The sequence below is a fragment of the Polyodon spathula genome, chromosome 19 (genome assembly GCF_017654505.1).
Source record: "Polyodon spathula isolate WHYD16114869_AA chromosome 19, ASM1765450v1, whole genome shotgun sequence".
Lineage (NCBI taxonomy): Eukaryota > Metazoa > Chordata > Actinopteri > Acipenseriformes > Polyodontidae > Polyodon > Polyodon spathula.
The window spans coordinates 12,724,952-12,741,449 of NC_054552.1; the positions used below are offsets into that span (position 1 = coordinate 12,724,952).

General features: G+C 37.6%; 1 protein-coding gene across 1 annotated transcript in view; it reads left to right on the forward strand.

Moving 5' to 3' along the window:
* Positions 1 to 16,498, forward strand: part of LOC121294961 (proline-rich protein 5-like) — a 44,782-nt gene that overhangs the window by 9,705 nt on the left and 18,579 nt on the right. The window contains exon 2 of the mRNA XM_041219217.1: positions 9,291 to 9,568. Coding sequence (XP_041075151.1) covers positions 9,450 to 9,568 — 119 coding nt within the window. The 5' untranslated portion in view covers positions 9,291 to 9,449. The remainder of the gene's footprint in view (positions 1 to 9,290; positions 9,569 to 16,498) is intronic.

Below are 16,498 nucleotides of genomic sequence, written 5' to 3' on the forward strand. Positions count from 1 at the left end.
ATTATTCATATGGTGATGAGGAGTGCATTTCACAGAACATTTACCTGGGACCTGGACATTTTACTAATGCTATATTTTAACTGATGCTGTGCTTCAAAGCAGCTGTGTCAATATGTGTCAACCCCTGCACTACAAGTTGCCTAGTTTTGTTTTACCCCCCTCTGTGCAGTTGGTTTTATACGAGTGACTCAGAAACGAAAGTGCCGGGTTTCCTTGGGTTAGTTTCTGTGGGTTTGGAGGCCATCTAGTTCGGGCCTTTGTGAAACTGTAAGCTGTTGATTCTCCTCCCCGTAGCTCTGAATGCGCTGAGAAAAGGAGCGGCTGAGCCTGTGGTGGTGTGGATTGAGTCAGCAGTGGTGCTGGAAGTGAGAGCTACAGGCCTGCTGTTCTCACTTGCATGTCAGGGTGCCAAGCGTCTCTCTTTCCTGTTGTGCATTATAATGTGTTGTGCAAATTGTTGCAGTTTAGTTCTTCTTAAAATAGCTTCCTAGCAGAGTCCTACTGATTTCAGTTCCATATTCAGTTCCACAATACGCCACTAATTTCGATCAGTGCACCAGCGTTGCTGGAAGAGGGAGCATGAACTGGTACAGTAGGATGTTTACAAGAGAAAATCTCTTCTGGCAAATGTTCCTGACTAAAAATGTAAAAAAAGAATTCCCTTGTTTATTTACCTATGATGTGTGAATTAAAAAAAATATATAAAAACTTGCTGCAATATGGACAGCAGCAAGAATACCCAAGTAAAGTGTTGTGTTTCTTAAAAACACTGCAGGGGATTCTGTAACTTTAAACATGTTAAAATAGTTCCAAAAACTGTTCATTTCAAATGAAATTCAAAGAGACACAGTTTAAGCCCCTTTCACACTGGCATGCTCTACCTGGGTTGGAACCTACTTGGGTCAGGACCCGGTGTCATGCGGGTTGGCTACGTGATTTCACACTGCTTTTGATAAAGCAGGGTTGATCTGGGTGACAGATGCAAGTAAACAATGTGCGTATCAATGCCCTGGAAGCAGCTTGTTAAGGATACTTCCATCCAAGTTTCTCTGGATTGAACCGTCGGCCCAAATGTTGATTAGAGAAAATGTTTCTTCATCCCTGCTGCAATCTGGCTCATTATGTGTCTAAAGCAACTAAAATATGGCTAAATAAAATAAACTGGTAAGAATGCCAGTGTGAAAAAGGCTTAAAGGAATTCATTAATAATATGTACAATATCAGTATCCACATGTAAAAAACAAACACATATAAACAAATATCCATCTGTGACAAAGTGCCCGCCCCTGTGTATATTATCTGTTATGTGTTGCGTGTGGTGTGTTTAAATGTTGGTGTATAGACATTGGTACACGGGATATAAACGGGTCTGTGTAACACGAGTGTTTAAAACGTATATGTGTATTTAGGCACGAGGATTGCACAGCACTTCACGTGCAAGTAAAATGTAGTAATATATGAGCACAAGAATTGCACTTGATAAATTCACGTGCAGTTATATCTCGAGTCTCGGTACAGCTGCATAAAAGGAGCATGTTGTCACATACGCGGGGTTGTGTGTTCAGGAGTGGAGAACGGGGGGGGGGGGGGGGGGAGAGAGAGAGAGAAGCGTAATTATCAAGTCTCAATTGTTTTGGTTTAGCGTTCGTCCACTCTGTGTTTTGTCAGTATTCGTTTTGTTTGTCTATTTATTTTGGCCTCATATGCCGCGTCCTGTTTTTGTATTGTTACCAACCTTTTATTTTCTGCCTGTTCATTATTAAACTGCACACCAGCGCCTTCACCATTTCAACAGCTGTGTGCAGAGTTAGTTCCTGTTTCTGGTCTATCTTCACCCACTTCGGCCGTCCTTGTGACACCATCCCACAGCCCTGCAGACTGTGACACATTGTTCTGCACCACCCTAACATATTGGCTTATAGGGTGGCCAGTGTATAAGGGACTACCTCGGGCACGACTGGATGTGAAATGACCCATACACAGATTCTCGCCATTCTAAAACAGTATTATATACAGTACTGCTTTTCTGTAATGTACAACATTCAACGATATTGTTTCTCTATTCATACCAACCCTTTAATTTAGTCCATTGGCCATTTCATTGAAAAGGTTGATGAAGAGAAAGGCGTTAAGTTGCTGATTGTGACATCACTTTTGAACTGACTTCAGTTGAATGGAATTCTGACAGGTGTCTCAGTTTTGATTTTTATGTTATTTTTGAAATCAGATGAACCATCAACTGCAGGTGATACTGGCTCTCTGATTAACATTAAACTGCAATTAGTTATTTAGACACCTCCAATACAGTATTTGTTTTTATCACTTCCTAAAGCAGCATGGCATTCTCCTCAGGCTTCTCTGCATCTCCGTTCAAAATATATCAAACCACACTTTAAACGGTATATCAATCAATCAATCTTTATTTTATATAGCGCCTTTCATCGTGGACCACCATCACAAAGCACTTTACAAGATGCAGTAACAACAAGAAAATCCATAATACTTCAAATACAGAGAAATGCATTTATATATATATATATATATATATATATATATATATATATATATATATATATATATATATATATTCATAATACATTAAATACAGTGGAAAGTACATAATACATGATAGTGTACACTAAATACAGTGGAAAGTGCATAATGATAGTATCATAAGACGTGAAATAGTAGCAGCAACAAAGCACCTAATGGCAGATATCAGGCTTAAAGAACATAGAAAGCAAGAGAGAACAGGTCATGTGAAGTTTTCGTATTTAACACATTAGAAGACCAATTGTGACAGGTCTGATCCAGTAATGGCAGGGTGATGAATTATTTCCTGGGAAGTTTTGACTTACCTATTGTTCAACTGACATGTTATTAAAAAGGTTGAAATTTACCTCTAGCTCAGCCAATCAGAGTGCAGAGGATCTTTCTATTAAAGTATAAACCCATATGACTCTAATTTCAATACACTCACAGTAAATTAAGCTTCCTTAATGAAAATAAACTGCCCTGCTCACAGAAACATCTAATTTAAAGCAGCTTCCAGATATTTTTCCATAGCATCACCCAGTTTACTGTTTAGGCTGTTTTAGTCGGTAATTTAATTTGTATTAGGTCTGCCCAGAGTCATTTAAAAGATGTGACAGACTTAAAAACTGCCACGTTCAGCTTTTCACGCTTTAGGGTGCATTTTTTTAACAGAAGATTTAAGTGAGTGTTTGCAATGAGAACAGCCCTAGACATCAAGTATGAAGCTGCGGTCATCCCTATCGAGTAAGCAATGTTAATGTGAACCATTTATATTCAGAAAAGTGTACAATGAGCTCACGAAAATACCCTGGTTTGCTGCTGAAATTACCAAATCTTTTTCATTGTGTCGGTTCAGTTTTCTCTTTTGTTAGTATCATTAGGTTTGGAATTTTATGAGACTGGGTTTCTTGTCATTTTCTAATCGTTTGATCGCTAGTTTGTGAATGCAGGGTATGAGTTTATATGCTCTCTTTTACTCATTCTTCATTTTACAATTCAGTAGGTTAGTTGTACCTGTTCAGTTAATTTTTGTACTGTCTTTAGTTCCAGTATAAAAGCTGTTTAATTGTTTTTTGTACTGTCTTTAGTTCCAGTATAAAAGCTGTTTGATTGTTTTTTGCAGTATGTCTGCTTGGATCATGCAACTCACTGATCTAACGTCAAAACATTTAATTATTTGTTATCATTGGGGGACATCATGATGTCTGTGTTAGCACAGATGGGCCGAATGGCCTGCTCTCATTCTTAAATTTCATGTTCTTATGTAAAATGTGCCTCAAGAACAGTTCTGTCTGTAAGGGTGAACGTTGTGGAGAGAATATGGCTGGCAAAGTCTCTTTCCTGCACTGGGTTGGGCTGAAACTTTTATTTTATTAACTCTGACTAATCTGATCAGCTACTTTGACCAGCTAAACAATTCAGCACTTGAAAAGTCAATTTCCTCTCATCCTTATTTCATAGGAGATGTTTTTAAAAGGTGATTTACAGGTATTTAATACAGTACAGTATTGGTGAACACCTGTCAAACAGGAAGGTAGTTTCAATACTAGTCCACGGACGAGCGTGCATTAAGTGTTGATTTGATTCAAACGTGTACCACTGACCTATGTCACGTAGCAATTATAAACTGTTAAACAGGCTTTATTATCAAACATGCAGGCTACTAATACTCGATAGTCAGAATATGTGTTCCAGTCTTGTAGACAGCATATTCAGAATAAGGTAAGTATTTCAAATAAGAGTCTTCAAAATAAAATATGTGGAATATTAGTTCATGTAAACGCTATATTCCAAATACTTATCTCATTGCGCATTTTTGTGCCTCTATAGTCAGGAATTTAGAAACCTGTGATTGTCGTTGTGAATCTCGTTCCACACTGTCAGTAATCTGAGGCACTGTGATTGTCATTGTGAACCTGTCTACACACTGCCAGTAATCTGATGCACTGTGATTGTCATTGTGAACCTCTCTCCACACTGCCAGTAATCTGAGGCACTGTGATTGTCTTTGTGAACCTGGCTCCAGTGTATAGTATTCTGGATGTCTACATGTAAACATGTAATATGTAAACAGCTTAAATTCAGAATACTTATTTGGAATACTAAAGTATTCAGAATATGTTGTGCATCCAAACATACTTATTGTACACATTTAAAATCGCTGATGTACAGGTTTATTGATCTTTTCAATGCCTGCTTGCCTTTCATGTCACTTTTTAAAGCTAGATGTACAGTCTGAAAGTTCTTAGATTCCATTAATTGTTTTTTTTCTGTCTGTTGGTTTCACATAGAGAATGATGGAAAAACTAACACATGTGACAGGAAACATGTATTTTATTTAGAATAAAGTGATATCTGATACCATATTAGGGTACAGAAAGCTCTTTTTGGATTTAATTGGTGGGTTTGTTACTGGCCCATAATAAGTACTGTTGTTTCCACAGCAGGCCTCCAGATTAAAACAAAACTAAAATAGTAACATTAATATAAAGAATTCAACTCTCATTAGCCAGATTCTTTTCAAAGCATGTGTAACAGGGTAGCATTGCGGTCAATGCTGGTCAGCGGCAGGAAAGCACACCCAGAGACAGAAGCTGCAGCTTCACTAAACAGTTACCCACAATTTGCACAGTTCACAAACTCACCCTACACTCCTTCCCCAAACACAGGATTTCTCCTTGCTTTTATACAGTGTGGCTGAGACTTGATTGATGATCCACTATTCAGTCAAGCCCCAGCCACATTCCACACGTAGATTCGGCAGGGATGGAATTAACCCCATCTGTGCCAAACCGAAATAAAAAACACCCCACACACTCCGCACTGCCGCAGCCTGTTTAAGGTCTTAATTAAAAAAATGGGGATCATTTCTGTCAGTTCTTGTGTCCATCTGTCTGTCTGTCACACACAGTGATACAAGCTTGCAGCTTGTACCATACACTCCTAGCCTTCCTCACATGTTTCTCATTGCATGTGGTTAAAATCCAATCAACTATTTTTAACCTTCCACTTACTAATACGATTATGAGGACCCTCTGTATGTGCCAGCACTGGGTTTAGGAATAATACACAGTAAGAGATCTATTCGAATGTTGTTGGCTTCTTAAACCATATTTTACAGTTTCCTGCATATCAAATTGAATTTTACTGATAAAAAATTCTATGACAAACTTGAATCACTTACCTTTATTTTGATATCAAGCTTGTCCTTGACTGTCAGAAAACTGGAATAATCCTTTTCAAAGTGCACCTGGTACATTTCTGGGGTACATTTTCACCCATTTCTGCCTTGTGAGGTTTACAGAAAAGCTACACATTCACCAGTGATAGACAGGACCACGGAAATACCAATCCTGGTAATTAAGTCAGCTGCGGGCGCACTCACATGTGCTCAAATAATAATGAAAACAAAAGGCGAAAGCAAAAGGGAAAATAAAACACTGTAATAAAACTACAAACAAAAGGTGCTGCACTTCACCGCTTTACCCCGGTCGTCGCTACCCGCACAACTTGGGTCATTGTCCTACACTCCCCGCTCCCTCAGCCTACTAGACACAGTACTTCGGGGTTCTGCCCAAGGTTTGGTTTTCGAGACTTTCTCAAGTTGTTTTCTCCCGGCCGTTCTTAGTCCCGGAACAGCTCTTCCGTACACACAGCACGTCTAAAAGGGCAGACCTGAGGGAACAGCAGAGTGTTATTTTATAGGGCTAACAATTCCCTCAAAACCCGCCTCTCAGCCCCTCAGAGAGAGTGAAAGCCACACAGCCTCTCTCCCACCTCTTCATGTCACTGCCATGACCGCCAGGCGGGTGTTGGACGACTGCTGCCCTCTTCCTGCAGCACTATGAACACGCCAGCAGAGTCAGCACAGATCTTCCCTCGTTACAGAGTCCCTATAGGACTTTCAGAACGGTGCTTTTTTGATTGCCATTCCTTTTTCCAAACTTCCAAACTCCAGTCCTCAAGGGCTGCAGGGTCTTCTGGCTTTCATTCCAATAATTAAATTAATTAACTTAACTTAAAAATGAATTATTTGTTCAATTGGACATATTTCATGTTTTTTCAAGTCTTTTTACAGTTGATGATTTAAGAAAATGCATTTGATTCAAGGAACACGACGTATAAAACATTCTGAGGCCTGGAGAGAATTGTTCAATGTGTCTAATTAATCAAATAATTAGATCATTGAGAGGTTGGGTGGAACGAAAGCCAGAAGGCACTGCGGCCCTCCAGGAACTGAGTTTGACACACCTTCTGTATTGGGAGATATTCCTTAAGGAGGCTCCTGATTGTGCATAACTATTTTCCCATGAGCACATAGTGGATTCAGTTCATGTATGCCATTTGCTTATACGTTTGTATTGTACAGTAGTCTGTTGGACAACCTGTTTTGTCAATCACTAGTGTAAATCACATCTTAGTTTCATGTTTAATCATTTTGTTTTTGTTTTTACATTCAGAAATGAATAAACCAGCTATAAAGCTCCTTATAGATAAACAGTCCTCAATGTGTTTCTCATTGGGTCCCCCAACTATATCCTTGTTAATATAATTATAAAAATTCATTCATATAAAGATATTTAAAATTAAAGAAAAAATACTTTCTGCAATTGGCTGCAATGTTATAAAAGATGTATAATAGAGTGTCATAAAACATAAGACATGTTGTCATTACTGTATAATAGTGTTATGAAACATGAGAAATACGGCCATTATTGTATAACACTATTATAAACATGATCAGAGATATTGTCGTTACTGTATAACATGGCAGATGCTTTCCACTAGCAGTGTATCTTTAACATTTTACTGAACTGTTATTCTTTTTGTTAATCATCAACCGCTTTATTATGTTTAGAGAGGGTTTATATGTGGAAAGTTGCCTACCTCTGTACAGCTTATTGTGGCATAGATCCCAACAGCAGTGCTTTCACATTCACAAACTAGTTCCCCTTTTCAAAGGTTTCCTCCTGACTTAGCAGGTGAACTGCTTACATTTCTTTGCAAGAATCATTACTTTTTTGCGTGTTTCATGTTTATTGAGACGGTGTGTAGGAGTGAGTTAACCATATGTAAAAACTATGATTCTGATGACTGTTTTTCATTTTTGATTTCTTTGATCTGTGCAGTCATTGCCACATTCTCAGTTTAAAATAACTTTGCTCTTTCTTACAGGAATAGCAAAGTGAATCATGCAGCTTCTTACTGGCACGTCAGGGGTAACCCAGGATTCCATTATAGCCAGATATGTCAGGGATGCTAAAACTTGAATACAATCAGCTGGGTCGGTATTAGGTCTATAAATTCTGTCTCATGCTTCTTTGGTATCTTACAGTATGTGTTCTGCTTAATTTGTGTCGGTACTGTATTTGATAGAAAATTCTGAACTTTTAACATATATAGTAAGCTGCATGAGAAATGTGGTACCCATATTTAAAAAGGGAGATAAGGTGGAACCAGGATGCTACAGACCCATCAGCCTCACCTCCATGTCATGTGAAACCATGGAAACCAGAGAAGTGTATGCTGTAGCAGCAACACCCCGGGAGACAGCCAACACAGGTTAGAACAGGACCAGGACAACATTCTTGGGCTTCTATGGTTACTGCAAGAAATTACACAAAAAGATCTTATGACATTATATTCTGTACTCAGACTTCCAAAAAGCACTATGGACTGAGACATTTCTTCTGCTGCTGTTTTTGTGTAATAGACCTTGGTCGGCTTGACACAAGAAAGAGTGTTTATAAATGTAATTAGAGGAAACTATGTTTGTCTGTTTTTACATACAGTATATTTAGAGTGCTGCGTATCCAGTTATATTGAAGGACCTTCTTGAGCCACATAATATTAACAGTATGTGAATCAAGGGGTGTTGGTAGCTTGTCTGTGCTCCCTGGTTAGGACACGTTGAGATTCTGACTCTGGGGAGATTGGTAGAGACTCTCATATGTATGAATCTCAAGAATTCTAATTGTGATGACATTCTTGTTACTAAGTTTCTATATAGCTGTTGTTTATTCGGTTGTGTTGAAACATATTTTGGATCAAGCTATTAAAGGTGTTTAGGTCATTTATCAGTCAGGTTATTTTCTGTTTTGTATTTGTAATTAATTTAGAACAATTTGTAGATTGTATTTTTCACTTTGACATTATGGACTTTTTTTGTGTTGATCAGTGGCAAAAACTCCTAATTAAATCCATTTTGATTCCATGTTGTAACACAATAAAATGTGGAAAAGTCCAAGGGGGGTGAATACTTTTGAGAGCCGCTGTATCCTATAAGGATCCCACAGTTACCAGGAGCTCATGTTAGTGCCTCACTTAGTTACCCTGGAGCAGTGGCATGTTTGCCTGCTTCAGACAAAAGCATTCTAATATACAGACAGGTGGAATGAGTAAAGAATTACTGTGTCACTGTAATATAAGAACGACTGAATCTGGTCTGAACCTGTGTGTCTCTCATTTCTAGCTCCTAGCTTGGAACTAGTTGAAGAAGTAATACACTAGATCCATCTCTGTAAGATAAAGAAGGAAAAGAGCTTTACAATTCCTATTGTGAATAACATGATTTTATCACTGAAGAACCATTTCGTGCACTAAAAATGGTTTTGTATTCGATATATATCATGTTAAGGAAGTATCATGATTCATCCAGACACAATGAATCATTTCAACCCTCAATTTAGAAAGTAGCCAAAAAACAATCCCAGTGTGGATCTCGCAGTTATTCCCTGTCTGTTTCTCCCTGGCAGCTAGAGGTTCCGGAATCTCCTGGATGTGGTTCCTGTAGTGTATCCGCAGTGTGATCCTGCTGGATCTCATTGTGGAGCTGGCTTTTCTGATCCCCGTCCCATCCTCATCTCCAAAGGTCTCCAGACCCCTCCTCCGACCCAACAATTCCACCCCACAAGATGGGCTCCTTCCGACGGCCACGCCCTCGCTTCATGAGCTCCCCGGTTCTCAGCGACCTCCCTCGATTCCATGCTACCCGCCAGGCCTTGCAGCTTAGCGACAGCACAGCATGGAACAGGTAATGCAATGCCTCTCCCTCTTTCTCCTGTCAGAGTCTACACTCCTAAATGAAACTGATTGCTGGAACATTACCTTTTAAATATATCGCATGAGCTTCTATAAAAGTAAAATCATAGTAAAGCATAGTTAAAGCATTGCAAAGCCCAGAGAGGTATGGTAAAGTATATTTAAAAAAAAAATAAAAACATGGCAACCCATGGTAAAGTGGATCAATGGCCCACCCTACTTTTGTGCTTATGAGAACTCCTGAAATTCTAAGAGGTGTATATTGTATCCTTCTGCTTAAATATCTCTTATTGTTATCCTTAAAAATAGCACACTTTTGTACACTCATGAATAGTATCTGTTAACAATTGAAGGAACAGATAGCAAAAATATACATATATATATATATATATATATATATATATATATATATATATATATATATATATATATATATATATATATATATATATATATATATAGTCAGTTAAAAAAATGTATACTATATAAAAATGCTATAATGAAATAATCGTGTAACAGCAATGCGAGCATCAAGCACATGCTAAATGTGCTGTGGACTGGTTAAGGTAAACTGCTTTGGATTAGCACTCAGTTAACAGGAATTATTGACCTTGCATACTCCTAGCCACACTCATAGATCACAGGATGCGAGCCTGCTGGTTAGTCACCCTGTATACTCCTAGCCACACTCATAGATCACAGGATGTGGGGCTGCTGGTTATTCACCCTGTATACTCCTAGCCACACTCGTAGCTCACAGGATGCGGGACTGCTGGTTATTCCAGGGTGAAGAAAATTAAACATGGCTGTCTTCCTTTAGTGGCACAGACAGCATTATTGTGAGCTTCCACACAGTGCCCCACCCCACAAGTCCAGGCTTGATAAAGGGGTTATTAGATGCAGCAGCTCGTCCAGGCTCGTTAAAGGGGTTATTAGATGCAGCAGCTTGTCCAGTCTTAATAAATGGGTTATTAGATGCAGCAGCTCGTCCAGGCTCGTTAAAGGGGTTATTAGAAGCAGCTCATCCAGATTTGATAAATGGGTTATTAGATGTAGCAGCTTGTACAGGCTTAATAAATCTGTTATTAGATGCAGCAACTTGTCCAGGGTTAATAAATGTGTTATTAGTAGCAGCAGTTCATCTAGGCTTGTTAAAGAGGTTATTAGATGCAGCAACTTGTCCAGGCTTGATAAATCTGTTATTAGAGCAGCAGGTCCAGGTTTGATAAATGGGTTCTTAGATGGCACCCAGGATCTGGTATTCATGGAATTTGAGCAAGGCTGATCCTATCTGAGAAATTCTCTTCTTGTGTTTGTCTTGCTGTTTAAACACTGACAGGGCAAATTACTAATGCAGTTGAGCAATAGAGATCTCTTTCAGAGAAGTGTGTATCTGAAATTCAATCAACAATAAATGTTTATATACTGCCAGGCACTTTCACTATCAGATGACTTGTTTATGTTCTTCTGAGAACTGTTGTTCCCCTTGGATGAGAACATAACAAATAATACCAAAGAGGAGGCCATTTGGGCCCACCAGTGCTCGCCCAGTTCATATTAGCTGATTTGTCTCAAAACTGTCAAGGTGGGTCTTAAATGATCCCAGTGATTCTGTCTCAATAACATGACTAGGTATCCCTCACCACTCTTTGTGTGAAGAAGTATCTCATTTCCTCTGTCCTAAATCTCTATATCTGGACTTAATTTCCAACTGTGTCCTCTAGTCCTGGTTTCTGTACTGTGCTAAAAGTATTGGTTAGGGTTAACTTTGTCAACTCCTTTTAAAAAAAGACTTCAATTAAGTCCCTCTTAATTATTTTTTGTTCCAGGCTAAATAGATTCTTCCTAGCTCATTGCTTTAAGCCCTGAGATTAGTCTAGTTGCTTTTGTTTGGACTATGTCCAGTGCCACAATGACACTTTGGTGCCCAGAATAGGACAGTGTGCTGTCTCACCAGTCTCCTATTCTGGGTATCAAAGGGACATAATAGGACAGTGTGCTGTCTCACTAGTGTATTATATAATAGGACAGTGTGCGGTCTCATCAGTGTATTATATAATAGGACAGTGTGTGGCCTCACCAGTGCATGAAGGAATACTTAGTTGCTTATGGGAGTGCTTGTAAGAAAAAAACATCACCATATATTGTAAATGTTTGTCATTTACTTCCTTTAAAATAACTCAAACTCCAGAAGCTAGACGCATTGGATCTCATTTGAGTACCAGTCACTGCTTTTCTTATGACTGACGTATTTTCAACATCAAATTAATTCCATCATGGACCAGAAGTACAGCATTGAAGTATCTGTGAGGAGCATTCGATAAATATTCTTCTATACGACATCAAATAAATTACCATTAAAAAAAATAAAAAAATTCACCCTTACCATAAAGTGTGCTTGTTGTAAGATTTACTGGAACTTTAAAGTGCTGTGACACCAGAATAAAATGAAAGTCAACAGCACAACGACAGTGGAATCATGTTTGTTCGAGGGACAGTCATCCACAATGATCATGTACTGTGTGAACGTGACTAAACAATTCTAAACAAGGCAAAGCTCCTCTTTTGCCTACTGTTCCTGTGTCTCCTATAATTAGGTATTGTCTGCCATTTGACTGTTCACAAAACAAGAAGTGAACCATCATCTGTACTCATCTCTTCCTGTTTTTAATGCGTGTTTGTTATGCAAGAATGTCAGTGACATACACACCCTGCCCCAGCTGTATATATAAGAAAACAGGAGCTCCACCCACTGCATGCACTTAAAGAAGAAACATATAGAAACATGATATCCCAAACACTTTCTGCGTCTGTGGGACAAAGCACCGGTCATTAGGGGAAGCAGCTGGTCCAGGAAAGGTGGTCCTGAAGAAGTTGGGACAATGTTACTATTAAAAAGCAAAGTCTGAATACGTGTCATGTTTTAAAATGAAATTACATGTTCGCTAAAATAGAGATTTCTTTCCAAACTGCTAATAGAAAGACAGATATAGTGAAAGGATGTTCATGATGTGGAGATTGTATGGAATTTGTTAGCTACAATCGCTGTGATCCAATGAGATCCTGCCTTCACAACTGTATCCTGCGATTCTTTAGGTCAAGTATAAATGTGAACACTGCTTGCTACACCAAATGTGTTGAACTTGACATAGACCAGTGGTTTTCAACCTTTTCATCTAAAGTACCAGTATTTCAAACACGACCACCAGGTGTACCAGTAACTAAGCAATCTCAAGCTGCTGTTGTAAAAACGAGACCTACCCCATTACAACCAGGTTTGTTGAGTCCGGACTCACTTGTTTGTTGCCTCATTCTACTGAATGGTTAATCTGTGCAGCTGATGACTGCAATGAAGTCAGCATGTTTATATTTTAAATATTTTGCAAGTGTTGTGTATGGAATTGGTGACCACACCTTTAATTGTGTACAGTTATAATATGGGGAATAGCATGCTGCAGCTCTCATGCTCAGTGTTGGTGAAGTCCTGATCTGACAGCATGTAACAAGGACAGCTCTTATGATTTACATGTTGTTTATTTTTCAGTGAAGTTTATATTGGACTCGGAGTGAGTTTATTCTTCTATAACTACATATTAAATACACCACGGCGAGTTTGTTCTTCTATATCTACATATTAAATACACCACAGCAAGCAATTTGTCATACAATCTGAGAGCTACATTTAGTAAATAGCGGGGTTTTTTTGTTTTTGTTTTCTTTACTGCAATCAAGTAAGCTGCAGTACACAGTACACTTCCTAATTACAGTCCCAAGTATTTCTGTATGTTCAGCTTTCACATTTAAATAGTCAGTTTATAAAATAAATTTTGTTTTCCCTGCAACAGCTGACCCTGCTTTAGTACAAAACTCACGCTACATATTGTTTTACATAATGGTAACAGTGCTCTTAGATTACTGTGCCTGCTTAGAGATATGATCCGCTCATCGTCTAACTATGAAGTCTTGTGCAATTAAACCATACTTCAACTTCTGCCAGTAAGCAATGTAACTAAATCTATTGTGTCTGTATCTATTGTATTGTAATCTTTCCACTTCCTTGTTTGTTTAATTCTTGTGCTTTTTGCTGCATAACAGCCCTTCATTCATTATTTTCTTTATTTTAAGTTTCCAGGACATTTTTAAGTGTATGTTTATTTGTTACTGTTCTTGTTCTGCATTTCTTAAATGCAACTGTTCATTTTAATCTACTTTTTTACACAACAGTACTCACACATGTTTGGTCACCATCACAACTACCCTGGTGAAGTTAGGTTAATATTGGATAGTCGATATTCGCGCAAAACACTAACATTTCACCCAATGAAAGGTGGCATGCTAAGGAGTAATTTAAGCCATGTTTCATTGATTTGTGAGTTGGTAATCTCTAGTTATGAAATACAAAAAAAATACACATTCATATTCACTTTATATTGTACAGTAGGTTACATATAATGGTAGGGTGCATATAATATAATGGTTCATAGCGCCTACATAAAAACTTGCAATAGAATGTCATTTCACCTCATAAAAGATGTCATGCTAACGAGTAATTTAAGCCATGTCTTGTTGATTTTCAAGTTAGCAATCTCTAGTTATGAACACGAAATATACAAGCTAAAAGTCATAGCCTGCGTCACTTATTTTGTTTTAATGTGCAAACGCGCAAGTGAATATAATGTAGTGCCTTTGCAGCAAATGGACAAAATGAATTAATTCTTAATTCTTGCCGTGTGTGTGTGTGTGTGTGTGTGTGTGTGTATATATATATATATATATATATATATATATATATATATATATATATATATATATATATATATATATATATATAACACGCACACACATATTTGTTATTGCTTCCCCCCATTAAAGAACTGCAGCTGCCAGGGTGTCCCTCCTGTGGTTTATAATGTTGCAGTGAGAAAACTTGCAAGTATCAGGTTAGAGAAATAGGACAGCGAGCAAATGTATAGCATCAAATGACAAAGCATGATTAGGGTACTATATGGTTTTAATTTTTATACAAAACAAGAATGGGGATAAGAACAAGAACAGCAAGAAAAGCGTCATCACCACCAACAACAACAACAATACTACTACTACTACTACTACTACTACTACTACGAAGAAGAAGAAGAAGAAGAAGAAGAAGAAGAAGAAGAAGAAGAAGAAGAAGAAGAAGAAGAAGAAGAAATGCCAGGTTTTGCTTTGAAACGTGATGATTTTCCTATAACTAAACAAACAAAGCATTTTCTAAAATGCACAGAATTTATACAGAAATGACATGTTTGTTGATGCTCAATACGTTGCATATACAGCAAGCCTTAATACAAAGCTTGAGAAATTTGTGTGAACAAAAATAAAATGCATGCTGCAAATCTTTAGATCCTATGCCAATACACTGTCTGCAAATATGAAAAATGTGCATCAATACTTTAAATGTATGCCTCGGTACTCTTCTATTTGCATTATTCTGTGCATGCTATGCATTTCCATTTTTCAGTTTGCAACAGAGTTTGCTCTGCTACTCCAGCATCTAAGCAGGCATCATGAAACCAACGATGGCACACGACACAACCAATCTAAAATTTTCAAAATAGACAGGTTAATTTTATGTCGATTCATTCCATGTATTTTATTGGATAATAACATTCAAACGTCCTTTAATTTTTCAACCTACCCATTTTGTGTTGGACTTTTCTTTCTTAGTTCCACATACAGCACAAGCTTTAGCTACATCATCTGTTAAAAGAAAAAAAAAAACATGTTTTATTTGACCAATTAAGAATTTAAATTAGTATTTCACACAGAATTGATCTATCGTTTACCACATACAACGACTTGAATAGATACCTGACCATCTCAAAATGTTACTAGCAATGATCATCCGGTTTTCAGCATTTTCAGTAATATGCTGCACTCCATCAGTGTCATTGTTTATTAGGCATTCAGCAAACTGAAACAAAAACAAACAAAAAATATTGAAACCTCAACCAGCAGTTTTTATTGCAGACATAGTTTCAAACTATTCTCACTTTATTTGTGACCAGCAGAGTCACATATGTGAAATATTGATGTATGCATTGCGGTTTTATATATTTGTCAGACATGTAAATTATATACTAAATCTTCAAACTGAAAGTAACATAAATTACCTTTATAACATAGATACACTACCTTTATAACATAGATACACTACCTTTATAACATAGATACACTACCTTTATAACATAGATGCCGCAACTAGATCCGTCAGCTTGCTTAGCATGATTAAGCAAAAGAGGCCTCCAGTTTCATTTTGCTATCTCATTATTGACTCCAAATCTGTTGAACCTCAGACAACGGTACCTCCCATAAACAGTCTATTTAGCCTATTGAGCGGAATAGTAGAATTAAAGAAACTGCATTTAAACAAATCTTACTTACATTTCTCCATAGCATCTGTAACTGTCGCTAAAGATTCTCCATAAGGGTCAAGTCCTGTCAACTCCCTTGCCAGATTTACGTACTTCATGCAAGAGAAAAACAGATGGATTATTAGTCATTTTGTTTTTACTTCAAACAAACATGTCGAAAAAAAAAAAAAAAAAAAAAAAAAAAAGATTTAAACCCTATTAAGAAGGAGGGGTGGTTTCTTCAGAGATTCTGCACACCAATTAGCCTTTTCCACGTACCGAGCATCAACTGAAGTAAGTTCTTACACCTAGAATAATGTTTGCAGAATAAGTTCACCATTTTATTATTATTAGTATGCAATTGCCTTGGATAGAGTTTGCTGTTGTACATTTTCATTGTGTCCCTCCAACAAGCCAGTGGTCCAAAATATAACTACCATTACCTTCTGCGATGAGATTCAGGTAGTAGTCAATAACCTTTAAACACAAAAAGGTTAAATTAATTGCACACAAGTGTTGGTATGGGT